Source organism: Etheostoma cragini, chromosome 12, assembly GCF_013103735.1.
Source record: "Etheostoma cragini isolate CJK2018 chromosome 12, CSU_Ecrag_1.0, whole genome shotgun sequence".
NCBI classification, from domain to species: domain Eukaryota; kingdom Metazoa; phylum Chordata; class Actinopteri; order Perciformes; family Percidae; genus Etheostoma; species Etheostoma cragini.
Window position 1 is genome coordinate 18766191 of NC_048418.1, and position 18448 is coordinate 18784638.

General features: G+C 41.9%; 1 protein-coding gene across 3 annotated transcripts in view; it reads right to left on the reverse strand.

The window, feature by feature from the left end:
- Positions 1-18365, reverse strand: part of LOC117953653 (homer protein homolog 3-like) — a 20470-nt gene extending 2105 nt beyond the window's left edge. The window contains exons 1-8 of one of the 3 annotated variants that reach the window (XM_034886906.1): positions 17710-18365; positions 17482-17530; positions 12576-12732; positions 9944-10075; positions 9684-9788; positions 8908-8916; positions 8318-8430; positions 3860-4016 (exon numbers count right to left, since the gene is read on the reverse strand). In XM_034886906.1, coding sequence (XP_034742797.1) covers positions 3860-4016; positions 8318-8430; positions 8908-8916; positions 9684-9788; positions 9944-10075; positions 12576-12732; positions 17482-17504 — 696 coding nt within the window. In that variant the 5' untranslated portion in view covers positions 17505-17530; positions 17710-18365. Of the gene's footprint in view, positions 1-3859; positions 4017-8317; positions 8452-8907; positions 8917-9683; positions 9789-9943; positions 10076-12575; positions 12733-17481; positions 17531-17709 lie in introns of all 3 variants that reach the window. The other 2 variants (XM_034886903.1, XM_034886904.1) reach the window with 2 other exon arrangements.
- Between the last annotated feature and the right edge of the window lie 83 nt (positions 18366-18448).

The window sequence follows — 18448 nt, forward strand, 5'->3', positions numbered from 1 at the left end:
CGTAATGGAAAACCAAAAAAAGCGAGTAGACCCGAGGCGAGTCGAGTAGATACCACGCAGTGGAAAACCGCCATAACTATCTGTGGATGGCCTAAGTGACTACCTTAAAGGTGCCCTACCACATGTATTTCATTACTTTGTAGTCTGAAGTTCTACCATGGACTCTGTAACTTGGTTACCTTGTTTCAAGCCATTCTAGCGTGGTATAGAAAGCCTGCAGGAAGACTCAGCTCCATTTGTGCCAGTTGTTGTTAATATTCAACAAGCTCAGCTGCTTGACTCTGATTGGCTAACACTAGGCAATGAGAGCCTGGCCATCAGCATCCTTTACCCAGCACCACTCGGCAACTCATGAATAGTAATGAGCTCAGGCAACATGACATCAGACTGACCAGCTGTTGTAATTGGCCTGATTCCTCCTCTAATTTCTTTTTGGTGGCTAGAGGTGACAGAGGAGGTAGCCGTTCATCTTCACATTCACCACTTAACACAAACACATGTGGACCTGACATAGTTAAAAAATGCAAGTAAAAACGGTTTTGTGTGGCAGGGCACCTTTAACTATAGGCCAGTAAGCATATCATTAATGGTTTTTTTCCCACATTTAGATTTCTTAAAAATACCTGCCATTTATTTTAAGACTTTAATTTTTTTTTTTAAACTTTCAAAAAATTAACAATAACTCGCGGGCCCCTCCTGCAGTAACTCTGGGGACCCCCCAAGGGTTGAAGAGGTCTGCTTTAGAGGCTTCAGGTTATTGGTGAGAGTTCTCAGCCTCACATGCTTTCAGTTATTTATTTATTTAGATTTTTTTGGAGGCTTTATCCCTTTATTTCAGAGTGACAGGAAAGGAGAGAAACGTGATGACATGCAGCAAAGGGCCGCAGGTCAGATTGGAACCTGGGTCGGTGCAAAGACTATAAGCTAGAGGTCACCCCTGCTTTCAGTTATTTTTAATAACTGTATCTACAATTTGTGACATGCTACAACTTCAACTAGGATTCATCAAGCGGCAGATGAGCAAGCCTCATCACCATTATCAGGTGAGCAGGGTGAAATCCTCTCTGCTTTGTCATCTGGGCCAGGTGAATCAGATAACAAAACAAAAACAGAAGGGCAAGCTCTAAAAAGCATGTGACAGAGACAAACAGGATTATTAAAAACATGTATGGTTGAGACAAGGAGGAGCGTTAGAAAGAAAAAAAAGAAAGAGAACCGAGTAGATGCCAGCTCCCTCTGGTGATTTTTCATTTTCTCCTAACTGGGGCATTGAAAGTAGGATATTGCTGTCCTACAAACCCCTCTCCCTCGCACACCACCCGAGAGACGTGAACCATTTTCAGCCACCTGGTCTCCTTCCTCAGATAGAGGGGACGGGCTCGGTCCAAAAGGAGACCGACACAGACAGGGTTCTCACTTCTCTGAATTCATTTGATGACGTGGACCAAAACGCCGTAAACGGTTTCTTGTTGAAATACCAGACGAGTGGTGGAGAATTTAAAGAGCAGTGATCGATACTGTACAGGCGAGCTGTAATGGAAAGGGATCAAGGTATTAACGCATTGAATCAGAAAGGTTTGTAATTGTCGGCCCGAGGCGAAGTCGCTCCCAGAGGAGTCAGCCACCAGCAAATGTGGAATGCCCTTTGATTGATGAGTGAGAAAGAGAGGGCCGAGGCATCTGCAACCACTGGACCCTGAGAGGTAATTCAAGTGCAGTGGTGGAATGTAGCTAAGTACATTTACTCAAGTACTGTACTTAAGTACAAATATGAAGTACTTGTACCGTTTACATGAGTCTTTTCTTTTCATGCTACTTTTTAATTCTCCTCCGAGAAATATTGTTACTTTTTCCTGCACTACATGAATCTGACAGGCCTACGAGTAGAGCAGATTAAACAGTTAGTTGATCGACAGAACGGTTTTGATCGTTTCCAGATTCTAAAATGTGATGTTTCTGCATTGAGTACTTTTAGTTGTAATACTTTAAGTACATTTACCTGATGATACGTACATACTTTACTTAAACAATCCAATGCAGGATCTTTACTTGTAACAGTACATTAGTACAGTATAGTATAATACTTCTTCCACCACTTTTTAAGGCTAAAGCCCTCCTGAGGCTCGGGGTATTTAGACCAAACTCCCAAGTGGTGAAAATGTGACAATGGCTGTGTTGGTGGTGAACCGGTTCAATTGGCAGGGAAAAAGTTTATTAAAGCTTTTGGGGGAAAAACAGCTGCAGCACAGGTCACGTCAAAGATCACAAAGTGTGTTACTGACTAACTTGTCCTTTTTTAAATTATTTTTTTCTCTGAACAAGTGCTTTCAAACCTGGGGAATGAAGTGACAAGCCAATCAAAACCAGAGTGAGCTCTCTCTGCAGAGAAAGACGTGCGACTCAGCTGTTACTGAGTACAACAGACACCCGGCCGCCTCACCTTGCTCTTGTTCGAGCAAGGTTTTTTACTTCAGCAATAACCAGAGTGTCTGCTGCTGGGGCCGAGCTTCACAGCTCCAGCATTGATATTTAGGTGTGACATGACCATCAGCCTCTGGCCCGCAGGTTACTACAGAACGACTTGGCTGCCACAAGAGAGAACTACTACTTTTCAGTGTATGACTCAATAATGCATGAAGGGTTTTTTGGTTTGTTGTTGGCCTAATTTAATTTATCTTTAAAAAGATTTGTTTCCACACTCACCTCGAGCACCAGGAACACTATAAAGAGGTCTCATGATAACTCCCAATACATTAATATGGAGCTGTAGAGTTAATTCATCCATTCATTCATATAAACCGCTTATCCTGGCCAGAATGCAGTGGCTAGGAGGCAGGGTTTATTATTTATTGTATGTCTTTGGTATCTAGTACTTGGAGGACCCGGTCTACTATTTGTTTAGGGTTGCAGATTTTCACAGCACTATAGTTGTCTCCAAAAATAACATTGTTACGTAATAAGGCACACAGGTCAAACTCATGGCCCATGGGCTAAAGCCCCTCCCAATTTTTTTTTTTTTGTGATCAAATATTTTTATTCAATTAAACGATAAACTGAAACATAAGTACGCATCCCAGGACCAAAAAACACAGAGAAGAAAGACTGGAAGGCTTACGAATAAGACATACAAAAACAGAGATACACAAACACATACAAACAAACAAACAAAATACATTGACAGAGAGACGGACATAAGACATACGGGACTAAACTCATGCACAGATAGAAGTGAGGATGCTGTTAGTCTACAACATGGATTCCAAGGACTCAGCATTGCTGAGTCAAGAGTCCAAAGTCTTATGTGGTGTTCCATTAATGCGAACTGTAGAGAGCTCCATATATATATATATATATATCCATATATCCAAAAAGGAAAGGGTCCACCCATTACCAATTATAATTCACAATCAATTTTGGCCTGCTAAGTTGTGGGCCAGGCCAGAAACTGTTTTACAAACTGTAGTTACTCAAAGCAGAATTTGGCAGATTTGCCAACTTTGAAACTTTGCTCATCTGGCTGTAATACAGGTTGTCAGAGGGCTGTATGGTTGCATACTTTAAAAATGTAATCATTGTTTTACTTGATTTGCTAAGCTCTATGATGGCTTAGGAACGGTGTTGCTGACCTTTTTAGTGATTTAAGTCAACCAAACTGTAAGTGAGAAAGCTATACATATAGACAGGCAATAATACAGTCAAAGATATGTAGATATCTCTATACAATATGTTTCAGTTAAATAAAAGCATTTCAATGAACCATTCATGTCTGGCCCCGGGTGGTGATTCTCACACCCCTGTATTAAGGGATGCATGAGGATGATGTGAAGGCAGTGTCATACTGAATGCAGGAGAGGCTCACCTGCTCTCTGAGTCTGTCCGTCTCCTCCTGATATGCAGTCAGCTGTTTCTTCCACTGCTCCACATTAGCATTAGCCTCATGCAGAGCTGCCACCAGTTTGGTGTTGCTGTCCTGCAGAGAGAAGAACTCAGCTTCCAGGTTCATCTCACAGATAGACCTAAAAAACACAAACCAAAAACTGTAAAAACATATTACGCAGTATATGTAATACTGTCAACATGTACATGTAACCTTGTGAACATTTGGATTATATGGCACATCGTTATTATAAGCAAACCGCTGAAAACAGACTCCTTTCTTTTTTTTAAGATTATTTTTTGGACATTTGAGAGGACAGCTGAAGACATAAAAGAGGAGGGGGGGGGGGGGATGACATGCAGTAAAAGGTCGCAGGTCAGAGTCAAACCCGAACTTGCTGCATTGAGGAGTAAACGTCTATATATGGGCGCTCGCTCTGCCAACTTTGCCATCTGGGCACCCTGAAAACTGAGTCCTGAGTTAAACACTGCAATACTGAGATGAATGTTTCCCGACTACTACAGCTGGCTGTGTACTCACAACATTTTTTACTGCTGCCAGAAGTTTGGAATATGATGAAAAACTGTTGGACTGGTTAACACACGCAGCAAGCCACTATAACAGCATGAGGCTATACCAAGGACTGCAGCCTGCAGCAGCACACCTACTGGCCAGACTGAAGGTCATTTCATAGGTCTTCTAACAAAGCAAAGATAAACTCATTAAAATGTCCAGAGTACACACAACGAGACGAGTGTTCCCACAGTGATCCCCTCACCCTGCAGCGATGACTATCTAAAAGTTCTCTTCATCAAAAGGCTGAATGAGACACTGGAAAAAACTTTAAGGAAATTAGAGTGCTGACATGTCCCTAATAAGTTGGATCATCAAATGTCTTCAAAAAGTAATTTACCAAGATGGATGCCGAGTATATTTGGCATCATGGAGTCTTCTTTTGTGTAGTTTTTGACATTTATTTCCATTACAATGATTGTACTGACCTTGACCTGATTAAAATATTGTGAGCACAAAGCGTCATCATCTCATGTAGCTTAAAGCTGAATCATTTTTGGGACTGCATTTAAAATGTATTTAGTCCCAATGTTTATTGCAAACACTCCACAAATTAGCTATATGATTGTTTAGTTTCCATAAGAGACATTTGACATTAAATGTTATTGTTGTTGATATCAGTCAGATTCTCTCTTCATCCTTGATCCTTCGCCTTTGTTCTGTCCCTCTACATCCAGAAAGCTTGAGGCTGCCCCATGGCAACAGTTTCCCATGGTAACCATTAAGTAGCAGCTTTCTGTCCTAATAATTGAACTGTAGGACATAAAAGCATTGTGGGTGCCTCAAACCGACTAAATGAAGAGATGTTTACAAGCTTGTTTTGATGTATGCATGTATGAGTCAATACCTAAAGAATGGCCTCTTCACTTCCATGAAAGGCTAATAAAGTGAATGACGTCCCTCTGTAATTAAGCCTCGAAACTGAAAACCACGTTAAACACTCTGTGAACTCTGATGGGGAAGTGGATGTAAAATGTAATCGATTCCCTGCTCAAGCGTGATCAATAGTATCGATCAAGTAAAATCTGTAACAACCTCATGACATTTAGCTGAAGTTAGAAATACAAAAACTAAATGCCAGCACCATCACAATGAGGATTAATCTGTTGAGATGACTACTGGTATAATAAATGCTCTAAATGTCTGGAGAAGTCCTAATTATTCTGACTAACTTGATAAGAAATCACATTCTATCTGAACATGGAATAAAATACTTTATTCCCATTACAGTGGAGACGTGGCAGTGTGACCTCTAATGTGAATGTATTGCCTGTCTTTAAAGGCATTGGTTGGTGAATTGGGAAATAGACGTATTTTCTTTCATGCCAAGAACTAGATGAGAAGATCAATACCACTCTCCTTCCTTTTAAAGGCAGGGCTGGTATTGTTAAAAAGCTACCAGGATTGGAAAGTAGCATCTGCTCAGGGCTTCATGTCTCACTCACCGGCAAGTAAACAGCTAATATCACACAGAATACTGTTCTACTAATCTGGCTCATACACGAGAGGGGTTAATGCTGTCCATTGCACACTATATTTGTATATTTGTATTTGTATATAAGTGTATATTGGAAATAGTTACCAACCCTGCCTTTAATATAAAGCTGAAGCCATGAGACATTTAGCTTAGTCGAACATAAACATTAGCATAAACACACAAAAGTTAACAAAATCAGCAGCTCTGTTAAACTACAAATTGTCTTTTTTATATATTGTTTTTTGTATGATTAAACAAACAAGTTTTTCATGTTAATAAGTGAGCTCTAGTGCTGGCAGGTCTTTTTTGTTACCTTTGAACAAAGCTAGCTGTTAGCTTAACAGTTAGCTGCTAACAGTTAGCTGCTAACATTTATTTGACTGTAGATTCCTATTTACCTTAAAAGGCATGAGAGTGATATTGTTCCTCTCATCGTAGTCTCAGCAAGTAAGGGAACATTCGCATTTCCCCAAAATGTCTAACTATTCTTTTAATGATTTAAATTGCGTAGATACGTGAAAGCTGCACGATTGTTTATTTCTGTTGTCTTTTTTTTTTTTTTTGCCGTAACTGTGACACTTAAAGTTATATAGTTAGACACACTCTGGTCTGACCTATCTGGCGTTTTCCGCTGTGCTTATTTTCTGTCCTGTGTTCCTTTGCTAGCGTCTTTGATAAACTAAATCTAATGTTAGGAAGAACAACGTCACTGCCGGTATGACTGAAGTTTGGGCATTATTTTTAGTCTGTGGCCCAACAGATAAATTAGGTCTCCAACCTAATGTTAGTGAAGTGTTGACATGTGAAAGCATCAAACATGCATTTTAGATTAAAGTGACCATTGAAAATGTGCCTGTTTGGAACGGGCAATTGCTTGGCCTGTGGTATTGCTGCTTGTAAAAATCTTCAAAACCAAATTGTAGCTACCCCAAAATTACTTACAAATGGACACCAAACTACCAGAGACAGAGAGAGAGAGAGAGAGAGAGAGAGAGAGAGAGAGAGAGAGAGAGAGAGAGAGAGAGAGAGATTGTCTTGTGTTGCATGATCGTTAACAAATTTAACAAATTTAACACTTCAGCAGAGGTTTTCATTTCCATACAGGTTTAGTAGCCTAACGGTGAAGTATGGATTTGATTCGCCGAGGGTATTTTGGCAACGATAATGTTTGTGTTGTAAGTTAGCAGTAGACTTAAAACTGATGTGTCTGCCCAGTTCAGCTCTGAGATTTTCTCGCATGGCACAACGCTGTGAAGGAATAATCTCAAAGATTACGTTATGATCTGCCACCTCACAGCAATACAGGTAAAGAGTCTGTAAACCCCCCCCCCCCCCCCTCTGTTGTAAAGCGTTCTGCGTGTAGCATCTGCGTGTGACGTGCAGGTGACCTCCCCCCCACAAACACAGACATATACATACATTCTGAAATTGCCATTTGTTTAGTGAAGACAGTCAAAGACAGTCCAAAATAGTGCTACTTAGCACATTTTTGTGCATCTGAGGTGTATTTCACGTTTAAGCTGTCTAAGCTGCGCTGCTTTCTTTGACCCTCTCTGTCTCTGGTCCTATGTTGTGCTCAGTCAGTGTGCCATGGGATTGGCCAGCGGCTAGAGTGGCAAAAGCCAATGTGTGCTTCTTTCACCAATATATATTTAACGATATCTTTTACATTTCTAATCCAAACATCGTCAAACTGCACTGCACTTACTCATGCCCGTAGCAAGACACCTGTCATGTTTGAAATCCATTTGAGTAACGGTTGGACAGATATGGGAACGACACGCAGACAGACAGACAGACAGACAGACAGACACACAGACACACACAGACACACAGACAGACAGACAGACAGACGTTCCTGTAATTCATAGATTAATGAGATGAGAGTATGTCACGTTGTTCCTTGTCCCCGTTTGCTCTGTGACGTTAGATCATTCGCGACGCAAGAGTTTTGTACCCTAGGTCTAGGCCACGTTGGAACTAAACCATCCCCATGACAACTCCATCAACTGAAGGTCATAACATGTGGCGGAAGGCTCCGTTAACATTTTCATGAGCCTTATGCTAACATTTTTTTCTTTTTGTTTGCCAAAATATATTTCCACGGCCACAAGAATCAAAACAAAACCTTAGTTTCATACACGTTTGTGAGCACTGGATAAAGTGAGAGATAACCTTGGAGTTCTCTTTTCATTTTCTTTCAAATCACAAAGCAAGATTTTGAAAGAAGTCATAATCACCAAATTGAAACAGGATTTTTAACACCTACACAAAACATCAGCATTACACAAAGGGTTTCTCTTCTAAGTTGTTTGAACAGATCAGACTCAGGGAAAGGAGAAGGGTGTTTTTGTTCTCTGATGTGTTGTGCGTGCACATAACTCAATTACCCTTCAGAGAGCATCTTTTTAATGCGCTCCTTTTCAGAAGACAACGTGATGTCCGCACTCTGGCTGCGAAACAGCTTGTCCTCGGGTCCATTCACACACATCACCGGTGGAGACTGGAGTTCATCCGAGAGGTCCTGAGAAACACATCAGTAAATGGACTCTACTGATAGAACACACACAGCATTACAACCCCCAACAGATTATACAGAGAGGAGGGGGGTGGCTTCTTTCACCAATACTTCGTTCATGTCTTAAAAATCTCATTACATCAAAGTCCAATAAAGATTGCTCAATGTTTAAATTAAAAACACACATACTTAAAGTAAAGCTATCCAGCAGAACTACTTATTTGTCTCTTGATAGACCTATGCTAATGTGAAATGTATTATTGAGATAGTTAGGGTGTCTGCTTCAGTTTGATAAATAAGAGCTGTCAGCCCATCACAGTAGGTATGAATTCAATTCAAAACTCAGGGACAGACAGATACAAAAAAAAAATGTTGTTGTTTTTTGTCAGTTTCTGCTTTGTGTGGTGTCAACAAATATTTTTTTTTGTCAGAGTAGGAATGATCAAACAACGACAGACTCACCTGTGAGAACTACAGATGGAATCCATCAGGTGGAGGACAAAAAAACAGACAAAGAAAGATGTCATCACAAAACTCACCACAGGCCTACATAATGTCCTTTCCACAAAAATATTACAACCACAAGCAGTAATGATGCTCATTGCTATTTAGCAAGAATCAAGCACCATTAACTGACGCAGCTGGCATTTGTCTGGAGCTTCTCCACTGTGTTCATTCAATCGATAAAGACGTGGAGCGAGAGACATCACTTGGAATCTGTTCAACTGTAAATTACAAAGGAAATGGGCATGTGCCTCATGACCGAGCAGATGTTACTGATGGGTAATTATTCTCTATTGATCAAAAAAGCCCTGAGCCAACTACATTTCCATCATTACAGTGTTTGAGGCTTCTCAGTAGCAGTGGATGTGTTGCACCGCTGAGCGCCACGGGATCACTTTACCGTTGTCCTAGTTTTCCTCCTTTTCTCCTCCCTCCGAGACAAGTGACCCAGCTCATCTTTCTTCTACCTTTCCTTTCTCACTCTCTCCATCCCGCCTTTGAATTAGAAACAGTCTGATTGGCCCTGTCTGTCTAATAGCTGACCTGCTGCAAAGTACCAGAGGTGCATCCATGTAACTCTGACCAGTGCTCAGTGTCTCGCCTCAATCTTAAAAGTGCCATTCAAAAATGCTTCACCGAGGTAGGATCATGACAACGTTCTCACGTCTACACTTTCTGCCTGATCCACCTGCAGAGATTTGCTCTACTGTCATGTTCACGTTGTTTTTCCTCACCTGAGGAGCAGCGATGCTTAGCGCCGTGTTGGCCAGTTCTTTATCCTGTGACTTTTCTCGTGCCAGACGAGCTGCATCTTTCACCTCCTTAAACTTCTCGGAGAACTTTTCAAAAGGGGGACATGTGATAAATGGGTTCAGGTAATGAGACATTAATAATGCAGCACTCATTAGCCTCTGCAAATGTGCAATGATTGAGAAGTTTAGATAAATAAAGAAGATTTCCTCAAGTCTTTATCAGTGACTTTGGGTTAGTCTACCTGGTGCAGCTGTTGCTCGGTAGCAAAACCAAGCCCGTACACAGTGTTGGCCCTGCTGTCCGCCCACTGACCGAACTTCTGGGACGTCTTGGTAAACGTCATGCTGGGTGTTACGGTGCAGTTGATGATTGCCTGCAAATGCAGAGACAACAAAGACAATCGTCCATTGAGGTGCGTCTACAGCAGTGGACAACACAGACAGTTCCGATGCCTGTAGTCCAGCAGCAGATCTGAGAATCCAGACAAACACACAGCACTTGAAATGGCGTTTAAATAACGTTTCAGAACTCTAGGCCTTGAGTATACTTTCCCTTTTGTCATTCCAGACCCTAAAGCACTGTATAGCACTTCCATACAAACTGTTGATTGATATTTCTGACACCTAATGACACCTATCCTTGTGCTGAAAAACAAATAAAAGGTAAAAAAGCAATTATTTCATTCAATTGATAATGCGATGTTACTTTCAGTGGCATTATCTGATCATAAAAGGACCACCCTTGGCCAGTTATATCAACGTGGATGGCGTTAGATGGCGCTTCAATACTGCTTTACTGAAAATTGAATCCTATATCATTCAGTTTATTGCAGAATTCCAGATATTTGCAGACATTAATGAAGAAGACCCCAGGATAATGTGGGAAGCAATAAAAGGTTTTATTTTTTGTTCATACTTGCCTTGTGTCTCCCTGTGTGTCTGCCTGTGTGTCTGCCTGTGTGTCTGCCTGTGTGTCTGGTTCTGTGTGTGTTGTTTTGTCTCCCTCCCCTTTGTCTTTCTTCTCTGGTTTTTTTTTTCCGCCCTGTGACGCGTGCTCCGTCCCAGTGTGTTTTGATTGTAGTTAATAATGTTGCTTTATTGTAAATAAAGCAAACCTTGCCACTTAAACCTTGCCAACACTTCATGTTTGACATCTTTGCTGGAAAAGGGAATAAACATTTTTGAAGCATTTACTTTCCTCTGGGATTCCTGTCAATTAGCCATTTTCAAGTGCTTCCTCCCTCCAGACATGTTTGTTCTTCTGAACATGATCAAAGACTGATGCCATGTCACTCTGCCCCCTCACAAGCTCTTATTGTTCAGTTCATCTGTTAAGTAAATTCTGAGCAGAGGCCAATTTAAAACAATCCCATTCCTGACAAAGAGAAGAACGACAGCAAATACAGACAAACGTAGCACATCCACCAGGTTCATCACCTCAGTCTCGAAGCCACCTCTCTTCCCCTGAGCACATGAGAAAAATGATTAGAGCCGACCTATTTATAAACCCTTTTGCGTCATCTCCAGCCTTATAATACAGGACCTGATTTCAAATCCCAGAATTGCAGGGCAGTGGCAGCTTAGGATGACACTTTTCTGTCTTTCTCTCTCTCCAACAAATGATTACATGAACTCTTCAGTCTCCATTTTTGCGCTGACATGTTTGACACAACATGTTGGAAGGTGGCAACAGCAGTGAAGATTACTGTAGAGCCAGACACCAGTCCTGGCACGATTGGGCTGCTGACCAACCAACTGCCACCCCGCACAGCCTTCTGGGAGGCAGAAATGTGGGTCAGACCAGAGGTGCTAAGAAGAGATCAGACAGACCCCCCCACCCCCACCCCCGGCGACCAATGTGGACTGTGGACTCTTCCTCATGATCTAAATCCACAGGATGCGAGAAAGACACTAAGACACTCTGGTTGCTGATATGTTGACAGTCACTATGTTTTTTTATCCAAGTGAGGAAAATAAGTATTTGAACACCCTGCTATTTTGCAAGTTCTCCCACTTAGAAATCATCATCAATCTTAGCTGTAGCATACAAATAAATAGTGGATTTGGATCTTTTTTTTTTTAGATTATTTCTTTCACAGTGGACATGTAAATGTAAATGTAAATGTGCTGTATTTATATAGCGCTTTTCCAGTCTTAACAACTGCTCAAAGCGCTTTTACATCTACAGGAAACATTCACCATTCACACACATTCATACACTGTGGCCGGGGCTGCCATACAAGGTGCCACCTGCTCATCAGATAAACATTCACACACATTCACACTCCGATGCGCAGCACCGGGGGCAACTCGGGGATCAGTGTCTTGCCCAAGGACACTTCGGCAATGACTGCAGGGGTGGGGATCGAACCACCAACCTTACGATTGGCAGGCAACCGCTCTACCACTGAACCACAGCCGCCCCTCTCACAGACATGCACCTACGATGACAATTTCAGACCCCTCCATGATTTCTAAGTGGGAGAACTTGCAAAATAGCAGGGTGTTCAAATACTCCTTATTTTTTTTTTAACCTCACTGATCTTCTGGTAGGATGATGGCGGGTGAAAAGAAAAATTATTGTGACGGTGTTTATTTGGTCTTTGTTACCAATACTGAATTGCCTCTTTTGTTGCCAAGGCCACCGTCTTCACTGCAATCAAACAGAATAACATAACTTTGAGAAAATCCCTCAGAAATTGTGTGTTTGAATCATAAATGATACACGGTTCACATTTTAGAGCTCTAGATATCAAATCTGCTGCAACTATATGTTTTATATACATTCTATCTTTTTCCTATGTTTCCAGGTTTCTATGTTGCATTTACAAGGCTCTCTACCATCCCATTTATCACCATTTTTCTCCCCCTTACCTTGGTCCCACCCACGCTGATGATGCGGTAGACGTTACGGTTGGCATCGTAGAAGAAAGACACGGTGACGGCATGTTTGCTGGCGGGGATCCAGTTCCTCTTGGTGGTGGGGTCGATCTGGAAAACATGGGCCCGGGCGCAGAAGATCGGCTGCTCCCTGAAGGAAAACCCATTGTCGTGCAATTGTGTTCAAATTGTGTCTCTTTTTCTTACTTTTTTTTTTTTTTTTTAGAAAGAGAAGCTTCATAGTTTTAAAAATGGTGGATTTCCATCTATTTCTCTGCCATGCAGGGGCAAAAGCTAGAAACCATCCTTTGGCTTTCTCCAACACTTTTCCCTGCGTCATTCGCCATACAGGGTTGACACTTAGCTGGCAAATGATGTTGACTAAAACGCTCTGAACCCTCTCCCGAGTCAGTCACCCTCCACCCTCTGCTCTGCTCCTGCCAGTATTTGCAAAGATGTATCCTGAATACAAGGTAAATATATCAAAGCAACAAAGTCCCTAGTGTTGGGAGGAAGTCTAGCCACAATCATGTGGTATGTAATGGCAAGACTGCTAAAAGGTCTTTCTCTCTTTTTAACTCCCTTGCTCCTATTCAGCTGGTGTCCAGACAGGACATATACAGCACTGTGTTTAACCACACTTTGATATAAATTAAAGCCGCATACATTAAACATTTGCTCATTAGAACTTAGAACACGTTATAGCTGAGGTTGATAGAATTAGTTTTGAAGGTATAAGGTCATAACTCTGGCCTCTGACCTGGTACCGTACATGCCGGTACGTACTTTGAGATCCTCGGGCAGAGGTCTTTTGTAAAGGCCAGCGGAAAACTGGAAGGACCGAGCGTTTTCAGTCAGGGCCCCAAGGCTCTGGAACGATCTGCCCGAGGAGATCAGCTCAGCTGAGTCAAGTGTCTCCTTAACGCCTCTTCTTAAAACATACTTTTATCGGAGAGCCTTTCCTGTTTTTTTTTTTGCTTAAACCTTAGTTTGTCTTATTTCTTTAAACAAAATGTTTTTCCTATTTGTACCTACTCTATATTGTCCCGTTTTTTTTGTTTTGTTTTTATCTTTTTTGTTTAAAAGTCCCATGACATGGTGCTTTTTGGATGCTTTCATCTAGACATTAGTGGTCCCCTAATACCATATCTGAAGTCTCTTTCCCAAAATTCAGCCTTTTGCAGAATCACAGCCACTAGACTAGTCATCTAGGACGCGCCATTTCTGAGTCTAGGCAAGGTGGAGGTTGGGGGTGTGGCCTTGACCAACTGCCACTTTGCTCGTTTGAAAGCCATGATGTGACCATGGGTGGGCCAAAATTCTCTAGGAGGGCAAAGCAGAGAAAGGGGAGGTAACCTTGCCACTTATGACCTCATAAGGACCAAGATTCTAGACCACCTAGAATGGTGATTCTAGATTCAGCCCATCTGAGCTTTTCTCAAAGACAGAGCAGGATAACCAGGGTTTGGTTTACACCTATCACCATTTCTAGCCACAGGGTGACCATAGGCAGGCTGGGGAACTCATAATAATGTTTAAAAACCTCAAAAAGTGAGATTTTCAAGGCATGGGACCTTTAAAGAACCTGATGTTTTAATGGCTAGTCTGTTTTATTGTTAGCACTTAAAAGGTCCACTATAAATAAGGATTATTATTATTTATTATAAGACAAAGTATTCAACACATTTTGGCCTGCTGATTGGCACTAGAGCCAAAGCCAGTAGGTTGAATCCTATGAGGACCATGAACGCCCATGCTAAACATCATGCCACTACACATCTAATAGTTGTTGAGATATTTCAGTACTGAGGTGTTCAGGTACTGTCTTTTCTCTGAAATGTATTTAAACATTGGCCCTAACCCATTACTGATGTGCTTTTGCTACAGACAATACTGAATAGAGGTAACAAGTTATCAAGACGCTGCCATTCATCACGCATTCATTTTTGCATCTCAACGGTTCCCTAAAAGAGGTGCCAGGTTAAAATATGAAATTTTTTAAAATCAGGACACCTTTTCTTCGATGCAGCGGCTGTTCCCAATAGAACTGTATTATTTCGGCCAGTCATTGTACATTTTTATCTGACCCCATTAGTGACACACAAATCCAATAATGGTCTGTGTGCATTTCTCAGCGAAGTAGCAGACCATGATAAAAAGAAACATGGGATAGAATTGTACATACACACACTGAAAAGGTGTTGCTATGAACAAGGGCATTTCAACAGCTGACCTCCGTCGGACTGATATTAACCTGCTCTATTACTCTCCTTCTCATCTCACAGTAATCCTCCATGTTGTGGGAGGATGTCCTGCTGCAACCACCGATACTCTGATCCGAGGTCTGACTGGGGCAGGGCTCTGGGCTAAGTACCATTTGAAATCTGGGATTGAGATTATTTGTGCTCTAGCTTTCTACTGATATACTAAATTAAGTTGTCAAATTTAAAAGAAAAAGAAAGAAAGCAATCCAGCCACCTAAACTATTTTAAAGCAATGCTCGTTTGCAGACATATAAAAGTTGAGGTTTGGTTTAAAACAAGAAAGATCAGATCTGAAGCAACATAGGTTGACATTGAATCTCTGTACATGAACCTACATTTCCCATAATTCAATTCAACATCATCATTTATTTGACTAAGGCTTCTTGTGTAATGCCCTCATCTTTAAAATCATGACCCTAGTTTATAAAGTAGGGTAACTGTCAAATATTTGAAGCCTGACACCTAATAACCCGATGAAGTCATCAGGGACATTATATGTAAGCTGTTCATTTAGTGTTCATTTTATAATTAATATGATATATTTAGGGCTAGACCTAACACTTAGTTTCATAATCAATTATTCTGCTGACTGTTTCCTCCATTTAATGTTTGGTCCATAAAATGTCAGAAGATAGTGAGTCAATGCTGATCAAATGTTTCCTAAAACAGGAAAGGTGACGTCTGCAAACTGCTTCTTGTCCGAGCAACCATCCAAACCCTAAAGATAGTTTATAATCATACCAAGACCAAGAAAAACAATAAATCCTGGGCACCCAGATAGCTCAGTGGTTAGAGCGGGTGCCCATGTATAGAGGTTTACTCCTCGACGCAGCCGGCCCAGGTTCGAATCCAGCCAGCGGCCCTTTGCTGCATGTCACTACCCCTCTCTCCCCTTTCATATCTTCAGCTGTCCTGTCATTAAAGGCCTAAAAAATGCCCAAAAAATAATCTTTAAAAAAAAAAACAGTAAATCCTCACAGTCAAGTCGTAGCTATATACAGCATCCATAGCTATATTTATCACCACGTTGCTTAACCATCCCTCACATGTTTATGGAAGCCCATATTTCCTCCAATGACACTTGGAACAACAAACAATACGCACAATAAGACGTCATCCACTGCCTCCAGTGGTCCGTAAGAGCAGTGGGAAGAGGCTCCACACTCCACAGCAAAGTCCGTAGGGACTTTGAAAACAAGAGGGTCCAAGTAGGGAGTTTGGACTGACTACTGGATAGGTGCCAGTTCACCTCCTGACAGCGCCTTTGTGCAAGGCAATGAACCCCCAACTGATTGGGGAGTCTGTCCATGGACAGCCCCCCCCCCCCCCCCACTCTGACATCTCTCCATTAGTGCATGTGTATATGACTTGGGCATGTGTGTGTATTTCAGGCCTGTGTGTAACAACAAAGTGTAAAATGTAATTTTCGCTGAGGGGGATTAATAAAGAATGCCTTCTTCCTCTTCTTCTTCTCCGCTGGCATCTAATGGGATGCACCAGAGCTACAATTTGAGCTTCACTGCTAATCCTAACCGACCAGATATAAAACCTGCAACCTCCTATGGTGGAGTTAATCATTTTAGAACATTTAGCTGCAAGTGTGTGTATGTGTCTGTCAAGACTTGCTCCTTCCTGTGTGTGAAAATCGTTGTTGCAACTCTCTGGTTGTGTTAAAAACGAAGAAGAAAAAAACTGTGTGAGTGTATTCTGTTGACTGTTCAGCCCTCGCACTTCTCAAGGATGTTCAGTCACTCGACCTTCATCCTGGGCAGATGGATGTGGCCTACAGGGCTTAATGGGGGTCTCTAAGCACAGCAAAGCCTGATAGTGATTGGATGGGGGTCGGGCCTGCACCTCATGATAAATAACCCCACTAATTCCTGCCACAATCCACAGTCTCCACAATCTGCTTTGGGTTTCTTTTGTCACCCACTTATCTGATCTAAATCTTTTATACACAGATGTTAAACATTAGGAAGACAGATTTCTAAATGAATGCAAGGCTGCTACTTTACTTTGGCACCAATCCTCCGGGAATGAAGGAAGGGAACCTATATGTTTTTTGAATAATCCATTCTAAAAAGACAGCAGGGCAAAAACATCTGACAACACAACCGTCTGTGGCAGTCCACAGCTGTCCTAGAGCAGATTACTCACATCAGACAGATGTTTTTAAATTAATTGTAAAGAAATACCCAGTTTCATACACGAATGCCCACTATGTCTGAATAATAGATCAAATAATATGAAGACTTGGGGGAGCACATGGAGGAGGAACATTACAGAAGATCGCCTTAATTTAACAGATTCATCAAGTCTGAAATGTCCCTGCTAAATCTGTGTTAGTGCAAGGGTTGAAAAGAAACCACAACATTGCTCCACATGCACTGCACAGAAAAATCCTTTCATGCAATTTTCCTAGAACAGTGTTACAGTAGGACAATCATTTGAAATTGTTACTATTTATGTGTCTTCAAGTAAAGGCAATTTCCCCCTAGTTGTTACATCAGTAACACTTTCTTATTTAAGGGTTATGTGGAGTAGTTGGCATGTACAATAAATCAAATGTCATTTTGGTAAATGTCATATAACTTGTTGGTAAATGTTCCCACATTCAGGCTCAGAAATGTCCTTACCTTTCTCTGTGGTGAGGAAACATCTTAAAAGGTGACTGAGACTTCTTTTCTATAAAAACAAGAGAGTTGAAGCAGTGCATCCATTAAACCAACAACTTGTTCACGGTCCAAATTTGAACAGGAAAAAAAAATTAAACAGGAGATTGTTCCGCAGATTCAATAACAAACTCTTTACTCTCAATTTTCATTTGGAGCCTAATTAAAGCTCGGCAACCCAGCCACACTTACCCCATGTTGGTGTCCAGTTAAACCCTTGGCGGGAGCTTGTGTTGTAGCCTATCTATCAATAATTCCGCGATGCTGTACGTCCCAGTGTGCTCTTTCTTCCAGTCTGAGCTACCAGATGCTTTATTCTCCAGGGGGGGGATGTTTCACTGCAAGGTGGTGCACACAGTTTGCTGCAGCCCGCTAAGTGTCCGTACCGTCCTGTGCCGTTTGGCCAGCGACGTCCACCGAACACCTCCGCGGAGCCCGGAGAGTCACAACCCGGCGGAGGCAGCGCTGCTGACCTCGGGGACTGAAGTGACCGCGGTCCGGCGTGTGTCCATCCTCCACCTTTTTTCTTTCTGGTCTCGTCCCGGTGGTCAGATTTCTCCGCTCTCCTGTCTCTAGTTCCCAGCTCTTCGTTCAGCCGACAGCACGCATTCAACAGTAGGACAGAGTAGCACCTTCCGGCTCTACATGCTCCGAGCCCCCGCTACAGCTGCATGAGGCAGCGAATTGTTTCAACCCGCCTGCAGCCAGTGGGCCTGTATTTGTGCATACTGCAAACTGGATCTTATAGGTCTGCTTGCCGCAGTTCTAAGGCGTCCCGAAGGAAAAGTCTTGACCTAAAAAGACTCGTTAAGAATCCTAATACAGCCCCTATAGGACTACAGCTGTAATAAAATGTTTTTATAACTGAGATTAGCTCTGATCTAAGAGAGCCTAACATGCTTACAAATGTGGCATACTGCCAATCCATCTG